Below are 17535 nucleotides of genomic sequence, written 5' to 3'. Positions count from 1 at the left end.
TGTAATCTAATCACCACTGAAAGACCTTAATGAAAAGCAAACTGCAGTGAAAGGTAAACATCTCAGTGTCACTATTTAATTTTTTCCACTAAAGTTACCCAAGGGATCTTGATGAAAGACCCCAAGTAAGTAGCAAAACATCTGCCTTGATGCTGAATAACTGTGATTTGATTCTACAGGTATATAACAGAATTTGTAAACCTAGGCAATGTTTCAGCTCTTCGAACTTTCAGAGTATTGAGAGCTTTGAAAACTATTTCTGTAATCCCAGGTAAGAAGTAAGTGGTGTAAAGTGCTAGGTCCCTCGTGCGTCCCAACTGTTCCTTTTTATCCTGTCATTGTGTTTGTGTGTGAACTCCCCTATTGCAGATATGTGACAGAGTTTGTGGACCTGGGCAATGTCTCAGCGTTGAGAACATTCAGGGTTCTCCGGGCATTGAAAACAATATCAGTCATCCCAGGTGAGAGCTAGGTTAAACACAGAGGCTGACTCTCAGACTTCATGGAAATTCAAACCACACACATTCCTTCACCATAAGCCTCGTTGCTTGCTCACTCAAGAAAAAGCAGGACTCATGTTTCGGTAGCAATGAACATTGTGGTCCTTTGCTTTTTGCCATTTGCTTTTTTACTTTTGAAACCAGCCTTTGCGTTTAACATGTTGTTGCATGAGATTACGGCAGTATACACAGCCTGTGTGATTTGCATCATATAATGTCAAGCTTTTAGGTCAAGCTGTGACAGAAAACATAATCATAACTGTGACCTTTTTTTACCCATGTGTTTTTTTACCTGCATACTGTAAAACTGTATTTGTTCTTGGATTTTTTTAATTTTACGAAGACCAATATCTGTATCACAATTGAACTTGTTGAAATATCTGAATCACTATTGAATGCAAAACAGTAAGATTAAAAAATAAAAAATAGCATGGTTGTTGCATGGGAAATTTATTATCTTTTTCCAAACCACCCACAGTTTCTTAGCATTAAGTCCTAGTATGTTATATACTCTTTTACTTAGCAACATGTTATAAAGCTAATTCCAGTTGAGGGTTGGGTTAAAAGTGTTGACAATTTTCTTTAGAAATCCACACCTCTAACACTTCAATCCTGGATCCTAAACATGTTTATGCAGGAGCAAGTTGCAATGGTTTCAGTAGCACTTCCTTCTGTGTAAAATTGTTTAATCTTGGTACGGTAAGATTTCTTTTGTATGAAGCTAATGAAAAGCATGATTAAAAATCACTTGTTTTGGCATTAAAACAAGTTGTTTTCAAGAATTAAGTGCAGTCCATTTTCATTCACGAGTCCAATGAATATAAACTTCCAGTGACCTCATCTCCACAAGACGCATCTTCACAAGCAATAGAACCATTGTTAGTTCATAAAATATCAAAGTCATTTATTTGGGCTTCTGCATGGTTTTTTATTGGGGACAGGGACTGTTACTGGGGTATGTTGTATTTTTAAAATATGTGTTTGTCATCTTCCTAACAGTGCTCTTCTGCTTTCAGGCCTGAAGACAATTGTGGGAGCCCTCATTCAGTCTGTGAAGAAGCTGTCAGATGTAATGATTCTGACTGTATTTTGTCTGAGTGTATTTGCTCTAATAGGGCTCCAGCTGTTCATGGGCAACTTGAGGCATAAATGCTTGTATTGGAATCCGGCCAATGCTACAAATTCAAGTGATCCTTACCTTAATAGCACATTAGAAGAAAATCTAGGAGAAAATGGTACATTTAATAGCACGCCGTTTGACTGGGATGCATACATACAAGAAGAAAGTAAGAATGTAATTTTATATTGTTATTTTAAATAGTAATAGTATTATCATTAATAATATTATATGGCAGTGTGTGGGATTAAATAACCATGACATAAGTATTCATGACATAAGGAGGTTGGGAGCTGTTGAAATCCCCTCAATTTAATGCTTTTCTAAATAGAAACTAGCTCTTTTTACAGTTTTTTCCATCAGGTCACTTGGACACAGCAGCCTAAGCCATATTCCACAGGGACTGAATTATGACCCAATTCACACATAATGCTAAACGAAACCATGACTTAGTGCAAGCATGCAGACTTCCGGAGAGGAGATGATGACCACTTCGCTTCTCCTTAAGTCCAGCTGCTGCTGTTGCGCAAAGCCATTGTTTTTGCTTAGTGTGCTGTCTGAAACAGCGCTCATGCTTTCTCTTCATCTTGATCTCAGCTTGTGATGTGAAGAACTGATCTCAGGTAGGGTGTTCCCCAGCTGAGATTCTTCTGTGGCTTCCAAAGGAGCCAAGCAAAGGTTGAGGGGGTAGGGAAGAGATATAGAAAGGAATGAACATTTAGCACCTCTTCCTGAGCTCTTCCAGCCTGAAGATGTGGTCCTTCTGCCATCCATTCCCCAGTAGCAGCAGAAGAACGAATAAAGTCAGGGTACTAAATAAACATCATTTATGCTTTCAGTGTTTTTGTTTGCTTTTAAGATTGATTATTCCTGTTTGGTCTGTTAACCATGGATTCGTTCTTTGTAAAGTTTTTAAACTTTTTCATGATTTTATTATAGAATACATAATGCTTATTTTATAATTTCTTAACTTTATTCTTTTGCTTCTATTCATTAGTCAGGACATACTTTCTCTAGTTTGGTTTTCCCCATTAGGGTTTCCATCTCCTCAGCCTTCTAGAAGCCAAGAGTTTCAGAACCAGAGAGGGTGTCTTTAAAGAGCACCGCCAACTCCCTCAAGGCCAACCACAAAACAGACCTTGCCAGACTTCATAAGGCTTCTAGTGACTTCATTAGTGGGGCAACATCCCTCCATGACCCATAATAAGGGGAGAACCAGCTAAGAGAGCTCGCAGATAGCTTTCTGTGGTCCTGATAACGCCTGTCAGAATCTGGACATAGATTGCCGAATCATCCTGACTCGGCCTGATACGACCCTGCTTACCATGACTTGACATTATGTGACAATATGGAAGAGACATTACTTGATGTGACCTCACTGAAATAAGTTGCCCACCGATTCCTCTGTGAGGCCTAAGCCAGAAGCCACAATGGAACAGGATAGGTGCCACTGATGGAAAAAGCACTCTCCCTTCTTGTCACCAGCTTGACTTGCAGTGACAGAAGAATGTCAGTGGAAGATTTTGAGATCTGGCCACAATGGCATGGGAGGAGGTGATCCTTCAGGTACCTAAGTCCCAAAAATAATTACAAAGAAGGAGCGCATCTGAAACACCACCCTTCCACTGTTAAGTTATAATCATTATTTACTCTTTCACAGTTAACATACTTCTTTAGTACTGGTAAATTTTGTGCATTTCACCATGAGTGACTAAGGTTGGAATGCTCCAGAAATGGGCCACTTCTCCTCTTCACTTATAAAAACAGGACATCACACTGTGTGTTTGTGTGTTGTTTGTTTGTTGTAATAGCAGCACTTCCAAAATCTATTTTTTGCCCTTTTTGCCTTCTTTAATTTAACTTGGAGGCAACTATCACAACAGTTTAAGCTGCAGAGTGTCTATTTTAAAATGTATGCCTATGACAACATGAAATTCACAGCGTACGGAAGGGCATCCCCTGGAGAAACTGAGGAGAAAGGTTCCAGCTTCCATTTCCTAAAGGGATCGATAGTCTCATCATTTCTGGGAACATGTTAATCACACTTTGTAATGACACAATTGTTCAAGCTGTAGGAGGGCAAGCCGCCTACCAGCCTCTTCTGTACTTTTCTTGCAAGGAAGAGGGATGTTTTACCATATCTTGTTCAGGTTCCTTAGAATTACTATTTTGAGGCAAACAGTGCCCTCTCAACAACCCTCACCTTCCCACCCATCCCCAAGAAGTGGAATAACTGTGGAAAAACAGTGAAAGCTATAGAAATCGTCGTCCATATGCTTTTCCACTCAGGGGAGGGGGACTTGCCCACTTTCAAATTTATGTGTAACTAAAATAGTTTAGGGTGTGTTTTTGCACTTCTCAGGCTGCTGCAGGTCAAAGTGACCTGTCCGTATCGATGGGGGAAGAAATTCAGTTTGGTTTCATGGTTTAAAGCGAATCTGTGCTTTTCAAAACAACACACAAGCCAAAGCTATCCTCTTGAAATTTGCACTTTCCCCAATTTCGCAATGAAGTTCTCCAACCAAAAAAAGTTGTGCGCAAACACGCATTAAAACGCAAATATCGTCACCATAGGGGTGGGAATTGGCTGTGGGTGCTAGATCCAGTCCAATTTTCCATACATCAGCACTTGGTGGGTGATGCCTTGTCATCCACTGGACAGCGTGGCGAATCTGTTTCGCCATCCATGTTTCACCAAGACCAGATGTCTCCACTGATGTGTATGCACAAATCCTGTCCTGCCTTAGCTGATGTCCTCCGACAGTTGACCGAGTTCAGGAAGTGGATATAGCTGTTCTTGGTTCTCTTGTGCCAAAGCACTTCTCAGCACAATCAGGGTGGTTATTTGCGTCTCTTTCAGTATAGTCATAGCTACAGAGAAGACAAGGGGAGGGGAGGATAGAGGGCAGAATGACACAGCCTGTGTATCATAAATAAATGTAGCATTCTAGGTTTGATTAGGATGAATCACCCAGCCTCAAAGAGAAAGCGGCTTAGTACAGTTGCATCTGGCACTTTGGTGATTGTGACCATTACTCTTCCATGACAATAACGCATTTCTAAATAAAGTAGGTAGTAATTTTCTGCCACCCATGGCTATGCCCCCATTCACAAAGAATGAAATTACCACAGACAGATTCTTACAGAGCAGGGGTGCCCTCAGAGGCCTTCCCTGATGCCCGCAGTGTCCCTTCCTACTATGTTTTCAGTTGTATGTGGTGCCCATGACAGTTTCTGTGGGCATTTGCACCGGTACAAACTGGTGCACAAACAACAGGCAGAAGGTTTTTACTTTTCTTACCATAACTTTCCTTGGCTGCCCAAAATCAGGTCAATAACTAAACCCACTCCCAAACTGTTCCAGGAAACTACACATTTGCTTATTACATGCAGACTGAGCTATTGAGTGTTGCTCTTTATTGTTTGCTTCAAGTTTGGGACCAGGTATGTTGAGGGATGATGGTGAAACAGAGGTCACGATTAACTCTGTGATTCAACAACTGGGTGTAAGCCATGTACCGTATTTTTCCGTCTATAGGGCGCCCCTGTGTATAAGGCGCCCCCGTGTATTTTGGGGGACTCAGATTTAAGAAAATCCACCTTCAGCACTCTCCGTGTATAAGACGCCCCCTAATTTGGGGCATTATTTTTTACGGGGGGAACCTAGTCTTATACACAGAAAAATACGGTATTTGTAGCCTATGGGATGGGTCAGGTCCCCAGATAGTTCTCAGGGAGTTCTTGGAGGATCTAAGAATCAGTTAGTGAGTTTCATTTTATGCTCTAAGGCACTCCATATTAAATTCTTATGTAACAATGAGCTGAAAAGTTGGCTAAATTCCTTATGCTTTCACTCAAGCTAGAGATCCATTAATTAGATTGAAGGGTAAATTTAACCACTTGCTGTCATGAGATGAACTTGCTGATGCCTCCATTTATTACGGGACAAAACAATGGAGCATCCTAAAGGCAATATTATTTGTGATGGCTCCAGTGACCCAGTTTTTCATTGTGCCTACTCTATAGAACTGGGACCTTTTTAACATCCAGCAAAGTTGTTGGTGTCCTCTTTTTATGTCTTCCCTCAATACCCTCGTTCTATTTGGACAGCCTCGTAAGATTACCCACCACCAACTGCCCTTTCCTTTTTCCACATTGGAATTGTTGGTGAAAGGGTTCCAAGAATGAAGCCACAAAGCAAAAAAATAAAAATAAAAATTATTATACTGTATGATTCAAAATTGCTGGGTTATTTTCTCCTAATGTTTTGAAATAAATTTTTTTCCCCCAAACAGGTCATTTTTACTTTCTGGAAGGACAAAATGATGCATTGCTTTGTGGCAACAGTTCTGATGCAGGGTGAGACCACCTCCTACCATTAAGCTTTAAAAATACAAAGTAAAAAAACAGGTTTTAACATTGTTGTGTACCATATAATTGATAACTATAACCTGATATAGTGTATAGCTGGAGGGTAGCCAATATGGCACTTGCTAGATGTTTTTGAGCCCCTTCACCCAATGTCCCTGGCCACTGGCCATGATGATCAGGGCTTGGGGAAGCTGGAAGTCCGAGAACATCCAAAAGGCACTGCATTGGCTACTCCTGAACTAGAGAATTGGATTTGATGTGCTCTGATTTAGGCTTCATTTTAAATAACTTGATTGTGGTCATTGATTAAATATGTCGAATTGGAAATGGGAAGCAAGAGACCAAATTTTTTAAAAAATGGGAAATCCAGACTTGAATCTTACCTTACTGGAGGATCCAATTCTCATCCTGAATGGATGTAAGGAAAGCAGATAGCTGGTAGTCCCAATGGAGCAAGAGGGGAGAGAAGGAACAAAAGGCAAGGAATTTGGGTTAGGAACTTCCGGTTCAGGGTAGGGCCTACCCACTCAACTATGCCCATATGTGTATCCATTGCAAAGTAGGCATTTCACTAGCTTTGATGACTGACTGTTTTTCAGCCTAACATCTTTTTCTCCTTTTTCAGTCAATGTCCGGAAGGATACATGTGTATAAAAGCTGGTAGAAACCCAAACTATGGCTATACAAGCTTTGATACGTTTAGCTGGGCCTTCCTGTCTCTCTTTCGACTGATGACTCAGGACTTCTGGGAAAACCTTTATCAGCTGGTGAGAGAGGATAATTTTTGTGGCAAGAGCTTAACATATGCTGGTTTCAAAACAAAACCTGTCCAAGTACCCTGAGGACAAATATTGTATTGGCTTGCAAGAGTCACACGGGGAAGGGGGTTGCAAACTCATATATTACTTTTTTATATTAAAAGAAACCCTATTGTTTTCTCTAGACGTTGCGAGCTGCCGGCAAAACGTACATGATCTTTTTTGTCCTGGTGATTTTCCTGGGCTCTTTCTACCTGATCAACTTGATCTTGGCTGTTGTTGCCATGGCCTATGATGAGCAGAACCAAGCCACCATGGAAGAAGCAGAGCAGAAGGAGGCTGAGTTCCAGCAAATGCTGGAGCAGCTGAAAAAGCAACAAGAAGCAGCTCAGGTATATTTCTGATGGGAAATAATTGAACATAATAATTGAACACAGCTCTAGCTAAATGTATCATTTAGAAAGCTGCCAAGCCTTAAAGGTGTTTTCTTTGTCTCAACTAGCTCCCCCAAAGATACTGTGAAGAGAAATCTACCTGATATTTTTGTCTGGTTTTTATTATATATATTTCCTATTTAAGCCCTACCCAGGTAGTTTGAGGGAAAGAGGGTACTATACTCCCTGGCCTGACCTTAACCTTAATTAGAGTATTAGGGGGGTAGTTGTATTGTCAGCTGCCTTGGCACCTTCAGGTGAAAAGTGAAGGTACACATTTTCTAAAATAAAATAAATGCATAAATAAAATTCGGTGCAGGTGCATGTAAGGAGGAGTATAAGGCACAAAAACGAATATGTATAAGGAAAAGAACCATTTTGATTTTATAAAACTAAATCTACGCTTGGACTTCTCTTATGGAGTTTTGAGTGTTTTAAGTTTAGAAACGCTGTTCTTTTCATGAGGCCAGCGAAATAAAACCCAAAAATGCTTTATGGCAGGCAGCGGCGACAGCAGCAGCGACGGCATCGGCTGAGTCGAAGGATCCGAGCGCAGGCGGCGGCGTAGGGGGGCTTTCTGAAAGTTCTTCTGAAGCGTCCAAGTTGAGTTCGAAGAGCGCCAAAGAGAGGAGAAACAGAAGGAAGAAAAGAAAACAAAGGGAACAATCTGGAGGAGAAGAAAAGGACGAAGATGAGTTTCATAGATCTGAATCTGAAGATAGCATCAGGAGAAAAGGTTGCCGGTTCTCTATTGAAGGGAACAGGCTAACACTAGAACGGAAACACTCTTCTCCCCACCAGGTATCTGAGTATTTCGTTTCTCTGTCTTTTAGTAGTAACTGTAGTATATTGCCTTCTGGTATTGCTAATCTAAGAATGACCGCTTTTGCATGGCAGACTGCTTGTAATTAAATGCAGTATATAAATGTGGTATACCCAGTACTTTTTTATATAAAAAACTTTTTAGGCGTACTCTCATTTTGACTCAAGAAAACCACCATTTTATAGTTCAAATCGGGGGAAATCAATACAGTAAAAAGTAAATGGACAAAATTATTATTTATTATTATTTATACCCTGCCCATCTGGCTGGGTTTCCCCGGCCACTCTGGGCGGCTTCCAACAAAATATTAAAAAACAATAGTCCGTCAAAAATTAAAAGCTTCCCTAAACAGGGCTGCCTTCAGATGTCTTCTAAAAGTCTGATAGTTGTTTTTCTCGCTGACATCTGGTGGGAGGGCATTCCACAGGGTAGGTGCCACTACCGAGAAGGCCCTCTGCCTAGTTCCCTGTAACTTCACTTCTCTCAGTGTGGGGACCACCAGAAGGCCCTCGGCGCTGGACCTCAGTGTCCGGGCAGAACAATGAGGGTGGAGACGCTCCTTCAGGTATACTGGACTGAGGCCATTTAGGGCTTTAAAGGTCAGCACCAACACTTTGAATTGTACTCGGAAACGTACTGGGAGCCAATGTAGGTCTTTCAAGACCGGTGTTAGGTGGTCTCAGCAGCCTCTCCCAGTCACCAGTCTAGCTGCCGCATTCTGGATTAGTTGTAGTTTCCGGGTCACCTTCAAAGATAGCCCCACATAGAGTACATTGCAGTATTCAAAGCGAGAGATAACCAGAGCATGCACCACTCTGGCAAGACAGTCCACGGGCAGATAGGGTCTCAGCCTGTGTACCAGATGAAGCTGGTAAACAGCTGCCCTGGACACAGAATTGACCTGCGCCTCCATGGACAGCTGTGAGTCCAAAATGACTCCCAGGCTGCGCCCCTGGTCCTCCAGGGACACAGTTATCCCATTCAGGACCAGGGAGTCCTCCACACCTGCCCGCCTCCTGTCCCCCAAAAACAGTACTTCTGTCTTGTCAGGATTCAACCTCAATCTGTTAGCCACCATCCATCCTCCAACTGCCTCCAGACACTCACACAGGACCTTCACCGCCTTCACTGGTTCTGATTTGAAAGAGAGGTAGAGCTGGGTATCATACTCAAAGTACAAAGAACATGCATTACCTCATATAACACAGCTGACAGCTCACAGTAACTTCCACACTGGCGTGAGGTTGTGTGCACTAACATCTTCCCGATTCCTCTGCTTGCTCTTGGTGTCCATCGCCATCGGAGGTGGTAACAACGAAATTGACCAATCACTATGCTAGATTCCAACTCCTACTTTACACATTAAATGCTCGCTTCTGTCTGAGACTCAGGAAACACTGTGACAGGAAATGAGGCCACCATTGGGGGTAGCAACGGAACTGACGATTCACTGTGCTAGAGAACAAACTAATTTTTAAAATAATTTTTAGTTTCTTCTCCCGTTAGATTCACAAAATGTTTAGGGGTGTACATACCCCTGTGTCCCCCCAGAAAAAAAGCACTGGGTCTACCAATTTAATGTATAATAATGATAATAATATGGAACTCGACATGGTGTTTGAGAATCAACGGGTAAAGGGAGATGGGGATCTGTATTTTGCTTACCCTTTTTCGGATCTCTGTAGATACTCTATAGCTAACTGCCGTGTTCTCCTGTGTTTCTTTGCAGTCTTTGCTGAGCATGCGTGGCTCCCTGTTTTCCCCAAGGCGCAACAGCAGAACGAGCCTTTTCAGCTTCAGAGGTAGAGCAAAGGATATAGGATCAGAGAATGACTTTGCTGATGATGAACACAGCACATTTGAAGATAATGATAGCAGAAGAGATTCCCTTTTTGTGCCGCGCAGACATGGTGAACGGCGCAACAGTAACATTAGTCAGGCCAGTAGGTCATCCAGGATGCTGGCAGTGTTTCCAGTGAATGGGAAGATGCACAGCACTGTGGATTGCAATGGGGTGGTTTCCTTGGTTGGTGGACCATCTGTTCCTACATCGCCTGTTGGACAGCTTCTGCCAGAGGTGATAATAGATAAACCAGCTACTGATGACAATGTAAGGAAGTTTTAAATAGTTCAGGCATGGTGGCCTTTTCTTAATGCACCAGCCAGTGTGTCTACAGAATGGAATCCCTTGGGAATGATCCTTGGTTGGTCAAGCTGTGAATGCTCCTGCATCTTGTAATACCTTTTTATATATACTAACAAAATCAATTTAAAGCATAATTTTTGCAAAACAAGCAGTGGAGAGAGAGAGAGAAAAATTGTCTGGAGAATGTGCAAAATATATTGCTTTGTGTGTTTTATATTCAGAAAACCTTGCTGGATCCTACATTTATCTGGCTATGAATTAATTGTATCTGGCCAGGTCCAATAAAAAAATCATCTTACTCCACAACTAAGAGGAAGTTATAACTTTTGGTACCATATGGATTCTGACACTGCCTTGGTTGTACATAAATTTGATTACATTCTGTCTCGTGAACATCATTACAACATACAAACAACGTGGCTAGAAGTTCTGGTTCCCCAAACATTGGTAAAATCACTCCAAAATTTCACTTTTTATATTTAGCATTTTCATGCATCTTTCAACCTGATGCTCCATTTTTGGCTGACAAAGTAAATATGATATTTAATTACCACATTGATGCACACACTTTTCAAATTACAAATATATGTGCACATATCTGCTGTCACATATACACACACTATATTTTTCTAGCTATCTCAATAAAAATTATAGGACTTTTCTGTGCTGATTTGGAGAAGCATGACAATGCTGGATTTTTAATTTTAATTTTAACATTTATTTTGATTTGGTTTGAATGAAAAGCTTGCTATCCATTTTAAATGCAGAAGATAAGCAAGTGACATGCCTTTTTTTCTTTTTCTTTCTCTCATTATAATTTTTATTTATAACCTGGGATTTATGCTGTAATCCTATGTGTGGAAAACGCTCACAAGTAAACGATCTTAGGGTTACAGCTGTTGACTGATTAATTCCAATTCATTTCTTCTCCCACCAACTGTTCTCTTTAAAAGAGAAGTGTAAAAGGTTGTTTTACATAGATCTTGCGCCTAGTATGTTGGGGGGCGGTATTTCCCCATTTGGCAAAGTCTAGCATGCTCTCCAAGGCTGAATTCCTGCTCATCTTTACTTGGAAGCAAATCCCATTGAAATCAATGCATAGGTTGAAACGTATGGGTAAGTGGGACTTTGCAATGCTAATGAACATAAGCAAGGCAGTTTAAAACGCAACGAGAACCCATGGGATGTTCCCTGAGAGTCATCTGAGAAGTATAACAATGAAGTAACTGAGATGAGGACAGCATGTTTCTTACAAATACTTTTAAGGGATTTTTTAAAAAACAAAAAAATACCAGGTTAATATTACAATAAATAACTAAGATTTGGCATGAATAATTAAGCATAACTCAAAAGCATGACGCATGTATGCCTTCAGACTTAGACATTCTTCATATAAGCTGCCATGCTCAACCACTGGTTTCAGGATGATCTTATATTTCACTCTCTCTTTTGCAGGCCACAACCACAGAGACGGAAATGAAAAAAAGAAGATCAAGTTCTTTTCACGTTTCTATGGATTTTTTGGAAGACCCTACTCTAAGAGAGAGAGCAATGAGTATAGCTAGCATAATCACAAACACCATGGAAGGTATATACAGAGAAAGAGAGAGAGAGAGAGAGAGAGAGAGGGAGGGAGGTTCCTTCAAATGTACTAAATGTGTTGCCCCAAACTACTCTGTAATGATTACCACTCTGTGGAATGCCAGGGTTAATGCACAAGATTGTGGTAGGTTACACTAGGCTTCCTCAGATTCTCGACGACCCAGCAGCAGAAATGTGAGAACACAGTTTGGAAATGTATGCTGGAAGAACAGATTATGAAACGGTGGGAAGGGGAAAGAAGGAAGTCCCAATTTCTGGTGAAACTAGAAGTCAGAAAGTTAAGCAACAGCAAAGGCGTCTCAGAGGAGAGGTTTTGTAAAGGCAAAGGGTTGTGCACATGGAATTGGAATTGTCACCTTTTTTAAACAGGTGGAGTTATCACTGCTTTAAAAAAGCAAGTCTATTGCAAGGAAGTGTACCTTATGCCCTCCTGACAATGGCCGGATTCAGCATTGTGAGCTCAATTCAAGTTCCTAGTATTGACCTTTTAAGAATTCTAAGCACCTGTGATCCCCCACAGTACCTGAGGAATTCCATGTGGACATAATAGTCCTGCTGGCTTAGGTGAAAGGTTTACCTAGTCCAGCATTCCATTTCCCATGGTGGTCGACCAGATGTCTCGGGGAAACTCAAAAGCAAGGCATGAGATCAATAGCCATATCTCGGCTGTTGTTCCACAGCAATTGACATTCAATGGCATCATATTTTAGAACCTGTAGAAACCATTTTGCCATCGTGACTAGCAGCGATTGACAGACTTATCCTTCACAAATTTGTCCGCTCTCCTTTTGAAGCCTTCTGACCTGGAGGCCATTGCTGAGTTTTGTGGCAGTGAACTGTGCTGAAGAAATACTTCGCCTGTCTTGAAGCACCTGCTAGTTAGCATTATGATGACTTTGGCTTCTAATATTATGTGGGAAGGGTGGGGCTTCTCCATCCACGTTCGCGACCCCCTGCATAATTTACTGTGTCTCCCTTATCTTCCATTTCTGTAAACAAAAAAGCACCAAACGTTGGCTATGTTCAGAAGACACACTAAGCCAAACCAGGGCTTAGCATGAATGTGATAGCAATCCAGGAGATTGCAGTCACTTTGCTTCTCCCCAGACTTTTTCGGTCACTGTGGCCCAGCAGGTAAGCCAATTTTTGGCTTAGCTTGTTGTTTGACCTCAGGATCATGGTCCAGGTCTCTCCTACAATCTGTAGCTAAGTTTGTAGTCATAGTTAAGTGGGGGAGAACTTAAATCGTGATCCTGGATTCAGATGAGACACTAGGCCAAACCTTGGTTTAGCTGTCATCCTGCCCTGAAATTAAAAAAACAAACATACAGGGAAGAGCACAGCAGGCATGAGCTCCCCCTGAGCAGCAAGTAATTTTTCTGTGGACACTCTAAGCTGTATTCTGGCTTATTGTGATGTCAGGCCACTGTAACTTTCCATATAAGAGAGCTACTGTTCGTTTTGGTTATTCTTTTCTATACATTTTTCAGCTCAACAATGCCCTTTTTGAAATGTGGTGCTTCTCTGTGTCCATGTCTCCATGTTTTAAGAGAAGTTCATTCATTGAGGACATGGAGCAGTGATATATGCACTGCTATTTTCCTAGAAAAAGAAAAAGAGGTGCTGGAACTCCCCATGGACGCCTCTCATTATTTTATAATGACAGTGGCTCCCACCTGATTTCCAGTGAGTTCCAGCTGGGGGGAAAGCCCTGGATATAGGTGTGTGTGTGTTGTGAGTGCTTGACTAGGCTACCCTGTTTTTTGTAGACTTTCTAAGTTCCCAGACACCATTTTTGAGATCGTACATGACTCAGCCTTTCATCTTTTCTTCTTATTTCTTTATCTCTGGACTCAGGTGGACCAGAGGAAGCAGAAACAATAGAACCATCTCTCTCTCTCTCTCTTTGGTTTTGTCTTAGCCATGTTTGAGGTGGCATTTCCTGAATTAGGAAGAGTCAGCATGAAACAGTGTGGTCTTCTTTTTCTTTTTAACAGAACTTGAAGAGTCACGGCAGAAGTGCCCGCCGTGTTGGTACAAGTTTGCAAACATTTTCTTGATCTGGGACTGCTGTCCATGTTGGCTGAAAGTAAAGCATTTTGTTAACATCGTGGTGATGGATCCATTTGTTGATCTTGCTATTACGATTTGCATTGTTTTAAATACCCTTTTCATGGCAATGGAACATTACCCAATGACAGATGAATTCAGTAATGTACTTTCTGTTGGGAACCTGGTAAGTCATCCATTGGATATTGCACAAGATAGTTAACTTTTGTTTGTTTATAAAGGCTAAGTTAAAAATTGCACTCCCTACCCCTTTAATAAAGAAACTAGTGGTGGATAATGCTTGGATAGCTGTGTATGCCAACGCAACATACAGGAGGTTTCATTTCGAACTCATATAACTTTGTCTTCATAAACCCTTTGATATAAAGTGGTTTTCTTCATTGTTCATTTTCAGTGTAGTGGCATTCTGAATTATCTAGATCAAAGGAATGTATGGTGGAAATATAATTACATACCAGGACTTTCAAAAGCAGCAACAATGGCTACCCCTAATCACACTCCCAAGATGGCACCTCTGACCAGAATATATGAACAGAAAGATCTGTCTAGAATTCCACTTCTGAATTTTAAATTGTCTTCAAGATTAGGCGACATAGCTAACTTAAGTCATACTTGGAGTGGAACCACTGAAAGTATTGATTTCAGTGAGTCTACCTGTAATATGACTTAGCTGGACGCAGTCCTAGACGTTTAATAATGTGATGACTGAAATCCATTGATGTTGACTACTGTAATGCCCTGCTTATTTTTCTGTTTTAGCTATTCTTATGGGGAAATATGCACAGTGTCTTCTGCCGCACTAGCACAATATTGCACTTGTGGCATTGGCACATTTGCCAATGATTGACTAAGCCACAGTTCTCTCAAGGATGGGGGGGGCGTAAATTAAGTCTGGTTCTCACAGTAATGTGAACCTACTTAATTTGCACTTCCTGAAACAATATACAGACTGAAACTCATCCATCCTTTGAAAACCACACTTGTCTGAATTTTGAGATGCAGCTCTCCAGTGAAATAACATGTACAAAAATGTGTGTGTTGTGGAAAGGGTGGATAAATGGCATGTATTATTAGTGAAAAACCATGTACAAAATGCATCTGTGTTAGAGGAGAAATACATTGTAAATGTGACCTAACATGCTGACAATTTTTTTTGTGAGAAAGTTTATGCGTGCAAATTGAATTTAAGATTGGAAAAATGAGAAAGTGAAATTGACAGATCTGCCCAACAAATGTATCCAGGGAACAAAGTAAGCAGCGAAATGTTCACAGTCTAGATTTGGAGAGAAGCAAAATCGGACAGTTTGGCTCAGATTCAAACTTTGCACAGGCCCCACAGATTGAAGACCTGTCTGGGGAGTGCTCATGGGTGAAGGCTGGCTGTATGTTCTCCAAAAACAGGGAATCTAATGCCCAGAAAGGAAGATGAGAGTTGGAAAGAGACAAGACAGCTCAGTCATTTTCAGGGCAGCCATCATACATTATTGTTCCAACATTGTTAGGTTTGAACAGTGGCTCAAAGTACAGGTGACAGACATGGGAACGTTTTCCCTCAGGGCCATTTGCCATGTGTAGTTGCCAACGTGCTGTTGTGTATGCCCACATGCTGCTTTTAGAAAAATCAATGAAAGAATCCAGTGCTAAAAGATGAATGAACAAAGATCTCCAAAAACATTTGTAGGCATGCTTCGTGTAGCCATGGTCATCTTCTGTATGTCTGCTGTAATTTTAAACTTCTACAGTAATTTTAAACTTCATGTATTTGTATTTCCCATTTAGGTTTTCACTGGAATCTTCACGGGAGAAATGTTTCTGAAACTAGTAGCCATGGATCCCTATTATTACTTCCAAGAAGGCTGGAACATTTTTGATGGCTTTATTGTCACCCTTAGTTTAGTTGAACTTGGCCTGGCAGACGTGGAAGGACTGTCAGTTCTTCGGTCTTTCAGATTGGTAAATTGTTTCAACCGATATGTCTAGCCAATGTTATTGTTGAATCATCTTATTTCCTTTTCCATGATTTTAGGAATTCTGAGAATCTAAAAATAAAAAATGTTGTAGAGCTATCTTAAATGGAAAATGTACATTATAAAAGACACAGTCCAGTGAAAGTTAGTCAATACTAAATCCCATTGAAACCAATGATGTGGCATGCATTTACTCAACAAGTTCCATGAGTTTCAGTGAGCTGTAGGGCCAAGATTCAAGTCAGATATTTAAACAAGGGTGTTTAATCTGGACACTTCGATTCTGGAGAGAAATTTGCCATGGGGTCCCTATCTGAAACCTCCCCTGGGTGTGGACTGGGGACCCATGGCAGGTTTCTGTTGAAAATGGGCTCCTGCAGCTGCTTTCTATTCCCAAAAATTGATGTTTACTGCAAACACTACCTATGAGGGAGCAAGGAGAAGCCAATTAAGAGATAATTTTTTTAACTGAAAACTGATTTAGGGTCCTGATCTATATCAGGAGCATGTTCTGGATCAGAGCTTCAAAATGAATTGGTTAGCTTAACCACCCTTATTTAAAACCTGTGACTAACATCTCATACTGTTTGGCCTACGGAAGTGCGCACAAGTTTGCAGGCTTTCAGTGCAATTCTACAGAGAATTCATTTGAAATAAATTAGTTAAACAAGACTTAAATCTACATAATGCTTGAATCATGGCGTTACTAAAGCCCCATCAATTTCAGTGGAACTTAGTGGCACTTAACTTTTTCCGGAGTGGGCCACAAACTTTTTCACAAGTTTGTATTCACCCTTACAGACAACATTTGTCAATTTACCTTTTTTGTTTTCCAGCTCCGGGTTTTCAAATTGGCAAAATCCTGGCCGACGCTAAATATGCTGATCAAAATTATCGGCAACTCTGTGGGAGCTTTGGGAAATCTGACCTTGGTGTTGGCCATCATAGTCTTCATTTTTGCCGTGGTGGGCATGCAGCTGTTCGGCAAAAGCTACAAGGAATGTGTGTGCAAGATTGCAAAGGACTGTGAGCTTCCACGCTGGCACATGAACGACTTTTTCCACTCTTTCTTGATCGTGTTCCGAGTCCTTTGCGGAGAATGGATAGAAACCATGTGGGACTGTATGGAAGTTGCAGGTCAAGCCATGTGCCTTACAGTATTCATGATGGTTATGGTGATTGGAAATTTAGTGGTATGTAACTTTGAAAAAAATAAATCTAGATCTATACTGAGTCTAGAAAATAGCCTGGACTGTTTCATCAAAGCTCTTAAAACACATCCATTTACAGGGGAGGTTTTTCAGATAATCAGTGAACAAAGTGATCAAAGTTTCATATTCATTTTAACACTAGAAAGAATTGGAAAGCGAAATCATAGTTACCAGTTTATCCAAAAAAATGTTTTTCTAGCATCCACTCTTCCTTCGCTTTATACGCTTTTGGGCCAATATAAAACCTTGCAATGACCTTGAGTAGGAATTGGCAAACAGTATCATGTCAAGCTGTGCAGACAGGAGAGGAGGAGAGCAGTGAATGGACTTACTAGTAGGCAGTTTTGCTGGGAGAGATGTCAGCCCTTAATCTCCTTCATAGTTGCCTACACTATGCATGAATCCCTTCTCAATCTACAATGCTAGGTTTATGTACTGGGCTGCAGGCCTTTATCTCACACATGTTATTCCAGGGCAATACATAAACTGAGCAAAAATTAGGATCTTTTTCTCTCCCTCCCCTCCCTTTTGTTTAG

The 17535-nt window shown here is 41.0% G+C and overlaps 1 protein-coding gene across 4 annotated transcripts in view; it reads left to right on the top strand.

Moving 5' to 3' along the window:
* LOC309540002 (sodium channel protein type 1 subunit alpha) overlaps nucleotides 1–17535 on the top strand; it is a 106003-nt gene that overhangs the window by 65467 nt on the left and 23001 nt on the right. The window contains exons 6-16 of one of the 4 annotated variants that reach the window (XM_082236557.1): nucleotides 370–461; nucleotides 1517–1786; nucleotides 5913–5976; nucleotides 6614–6755; nucleotides 6932–7138; nucleotides 7682–7981; nucleotides 9733–10080; nucleotides 11605–11737; nucleotides 13749–13987; nucleotides 15601–15774; nucleotides 16625–16981. In XM_082236557.1, coding sequence (XP_082092683.1) covers nucleotides 370–461; nucleotides 1517–1786; nucleotides 5913–5976; nucleotides 6614–6755; nucleotides 6932–7138; nucleotides 7682–7981; nucleotides 9733–10080; nucleotides 11605–11737; nucleotides 13749–13987; nucleotides 15601–15774; nucleotides 16625–16981 — 2326 coding nt within the window. Of the gene's footprint in view, nucleotides 1–179; nucleotides 272–369; nucleotides 462–1516; nucleotides 1787–5912; nucleotides 5977–6613; nucleotides 6756–6931; nucleotides 7139–7681; nucleotides 7982–9732; nucleotides 10114–11604; nucleotides 11738–13748; nucleotides 13988–15600; nucleotides 15775–16624; nucleotides 16982–17535 lie in introns of all 4 variants that reach the window. The other 3 variants (XM_082236555.1, XM_082236556.1, XM_082236554.1) reach the window with 3 other exon arrangements.

Source organism: Podarcis vaucheri (assembly GCF_965113315.1).
Source record: "Podarcis vaucheri genome assembly, chromosome: 1".
In the NCBI taxonomy this organism is placed as follows: Eukaryota; Metazoa; Chordata; class Lepidosauria; order Squamata; family Lacertidae; genus Podarcis; species Podarcis vaucheri.
The sequence above is the reverse complement of the archived record's forward strand: the minus strand, read 5'-3'. Positions and strand labels throughout refer to the sequence as shown.